This window comes from Penaeus vannamei, chromosome 2 (assembly GCF_042767895.1).
Source record: "Penaeus vannamei isolate JL-2024 chromosome 2, ASM4276789v1, whole genome shotgun sequence".
NCBI classification, from domain to species: Eukaryota; Metazoa; Arthropoda; class Malacostraca; order Decapoda; family Penaeidae; genus Penaeus; species Penaeus vannamei.
The window spans coordinates 45,460,327-45,462,826 of record NC_091550.1 but is presented as its reverse complement, the minus strand read 5'-3'; the positions used below and the strand labels follow the sequence as shown (position 1 = coordinate 45,462,826).

Sequence of the window (2,500 nt, the reverse complement as noted above, 5' to 3'; positions counted from 1 at the left end):
AAATGATGAAAACATCTGCTACAGAAATGCCTGCATCTAAGTACCATACATAGAAAGCAATAGTGTGTGCAAATTACCCTGCACAAACAACTCACTACTCTTTCCAAAAGGTGAGCTAATGCATGCTAATCAAAAGCTTTCTTCCTGAGATAACCAACCTCACAGCACCAGTACGATTACAAGGCCTGAGTTACACTAGGTCCTCTTCACTGGGGTTGTAGGGCAGCATGCTCCCTGTTGCAACAGAATGGTGCACAGCAAGCTTAGGGTATGTAGCAATTGGCAAGATGCTGGCTGGGAACTTTGCAGAACAATAATGTGACTGAATAACAGTATGTATTTCATTTTCACTTCATGATGAATTTTGCTTTAAGATTGTGTCATTCTTAAAATCTATGAGAAATGAACACTGACACTTCAAGCAAAATACACACAACACTGAAAAATCATACAGATCTTAATAGTTATCTAGACTGAGCCAGCACAAGAAATACTTATAAGAAGAATACTAACAGCAGGTGCTATTAAAAAAAAAAAAAAAAAGTACTTATCAAGGTGTTATAAAATTGCTGAAGAAGTTGCATTGTTTATTGTTTTTTTGTTTTTTTTAAAGGGTAAGTAAGACTACCAAAAAGGGTTGTTTGGCGTTGTGGGAGGGCAGGGGAATGGGAGCTATTACACATAACATGCAACTCAAGTGTTATCCATCCCTGTATAATCAATTTGGTACAGATATGCTGGAAATTACTCTACAGAAGGATAAATAACTTCTTTTCTTGGCAGAATCTGGAAACCCTACTAAGCTACATATTTCCTTATGTAAAAATATTAGACGGAAAAGCTTCTCTGCGTCGGTACTAAAAAAATAAATAAAAATTAATAAAAATTAATTCACTACTTGAGTCTTTATCATTATCTATGCACCATAACTACACATAAAAACCCTGAACACGAAGTGACAGTTAGCTACATTAAATATAACTGCCTCTCTAATTAAACTTAAAATGCTATCTCAACAATGAAAAGGTTATCTCTTACATATTTCATTCATATTACGAAGGAATGAATAGTGAGAATATCAAAATATACTATCCAGTGTATTCGTCTTGTATATGTGGATGTATATGTGCTTCTGTGGTTATATATGTGTATGTGATTGTGTGTGTGCGATTGTGTGTGTGTGTGATTGTGTGTGTGTGTGATTCTGTGTGTGTGATTATGTGTGTATGATTGTGTGTGGGTGGGTGGATGTAGGTGTGTAGGTGTGTAGGTGTGTAGGTGTGTAGGTGTGTAGGTGTGTAGGTGTGTAGGTGTGTAGGTGTGTAGGTGTGTAGGTGTGTAGGTGTGTGTAGGTGTGTGTAGGTGTGTAGGTGTGTAGGTGTGTAGGTGTATAGGTGTGTAGGTGTAGGTGTAGGTGTGTGCTTGTGCTTGTTTGAACTTCATTTTATGTGACTGTTAATGTGTCTGTGTGTTGTGTATATATGCATGTTTTTGTGAATATCTTTATTTATGTATATGCATGTTACAAGAAACACATACAGCCGCTCTTTCATCTGGTGTGCCTATCTTCCTCTGAATTACCTCCTATCATCATCATTTAATGCAAGGTTAATCAACTACAGGGAAACACCGATCAAAACGAGAGAGCAAGAGAGAGGGCGAGAGAGGGATAAAAAGGTATCAAAAGGGGCTTAAAACTTTATCCAAAACCTACTCTTAGCCTCGTCAATGACCTCATTTCAGAACTATCAATAAAACTTATAAAAAAATTACATATGCAAGACATTTTGTAGATTATCCAAATATTTACATCTACATTTTCCAAAGTTTTGGATATGTACTGCACAACAACAAACGTTGTCATATCCAACAATAAAATTCAAATGCTTTCCAGAAACTAATCTTCTCAATATCAATTCTTTCAAATAAAAATATAACAAACATAACAGCCCTGAATCTTCTAGAACTGCTTATTCCATTTAAACAAGAATATGTACTTTTATCTCCCCTATTCTCCATCTCTCATTGTATTTTATCTCTCCCACTAGCTTTATCACTGAACTTTGAATATTCTCTACCGTGTCATTCTTAATAACCCTATAATGAATATAATACACCTGGTGCAAGTTTTAAAAATTTCTGAAACAAGAAATATTGACATCGTCACAAGGAAGATCTTTTTTCTTTTTATAATTTTCCTGTTACTAAATATCTTTCAGGTCATAGTTGTAAAGGAAATTGAGCTATCTTTCTTAACCATTCTTTGTAATGACAGAAGTACTTAATCAGCAAGTGAACTCTTCATTTTTAGCTTCCCCCTCTGTACATTTCATCCAAAATGTTGCCGTGCTACTCCTATCCTGATGGATGGTTAAAAACAATTTGCAAGAAACTTCTTTACAAGCAGTTTCAGTTACCAAGGTGTCCACGGAGGTGGAAGGTGCGTCTGCATATGTTCATTTGCATCTAAGAACTCATCCGGAAACTAAGGCATAATAGC

At 35.7% G+C, this 2,500-nt stretch overlaps 1 protein-coding gene across 6 annotated transcripts in view; it reads right to left on the bottom strand.

The window, feature by feature from the left end:
• The window catches only part of LOC113809981 (ral GTPase-activating protein subunit alpha-1), a 48,255-nt gene that overhangs the window by 10,162 nt on the left and 35,593 nt on the right, over positions 1 to 2,500 (bottom strand). Inside the window, exon 38 of one of the 6 annotated variants that reach the window (XM_070133536.1) lies at positions 159 to 234. The exons of 4 other annotated variants lie outside the window; for them this stretch is intronic. In XM_070133536.1, the coding sequence (XP_069989637.1) occupies positions 191 to 234 (44 nt within the window). In that variant the 3' untranslated portion in view covers positions 159 to 190. Of the gene's footprint in view, positions 1 to 158; positions 235 to 2,398 lie in introns of those variants that run through there. One more of the 6 variants, XM_070133535.1, reaches the window with a different exon arrangement.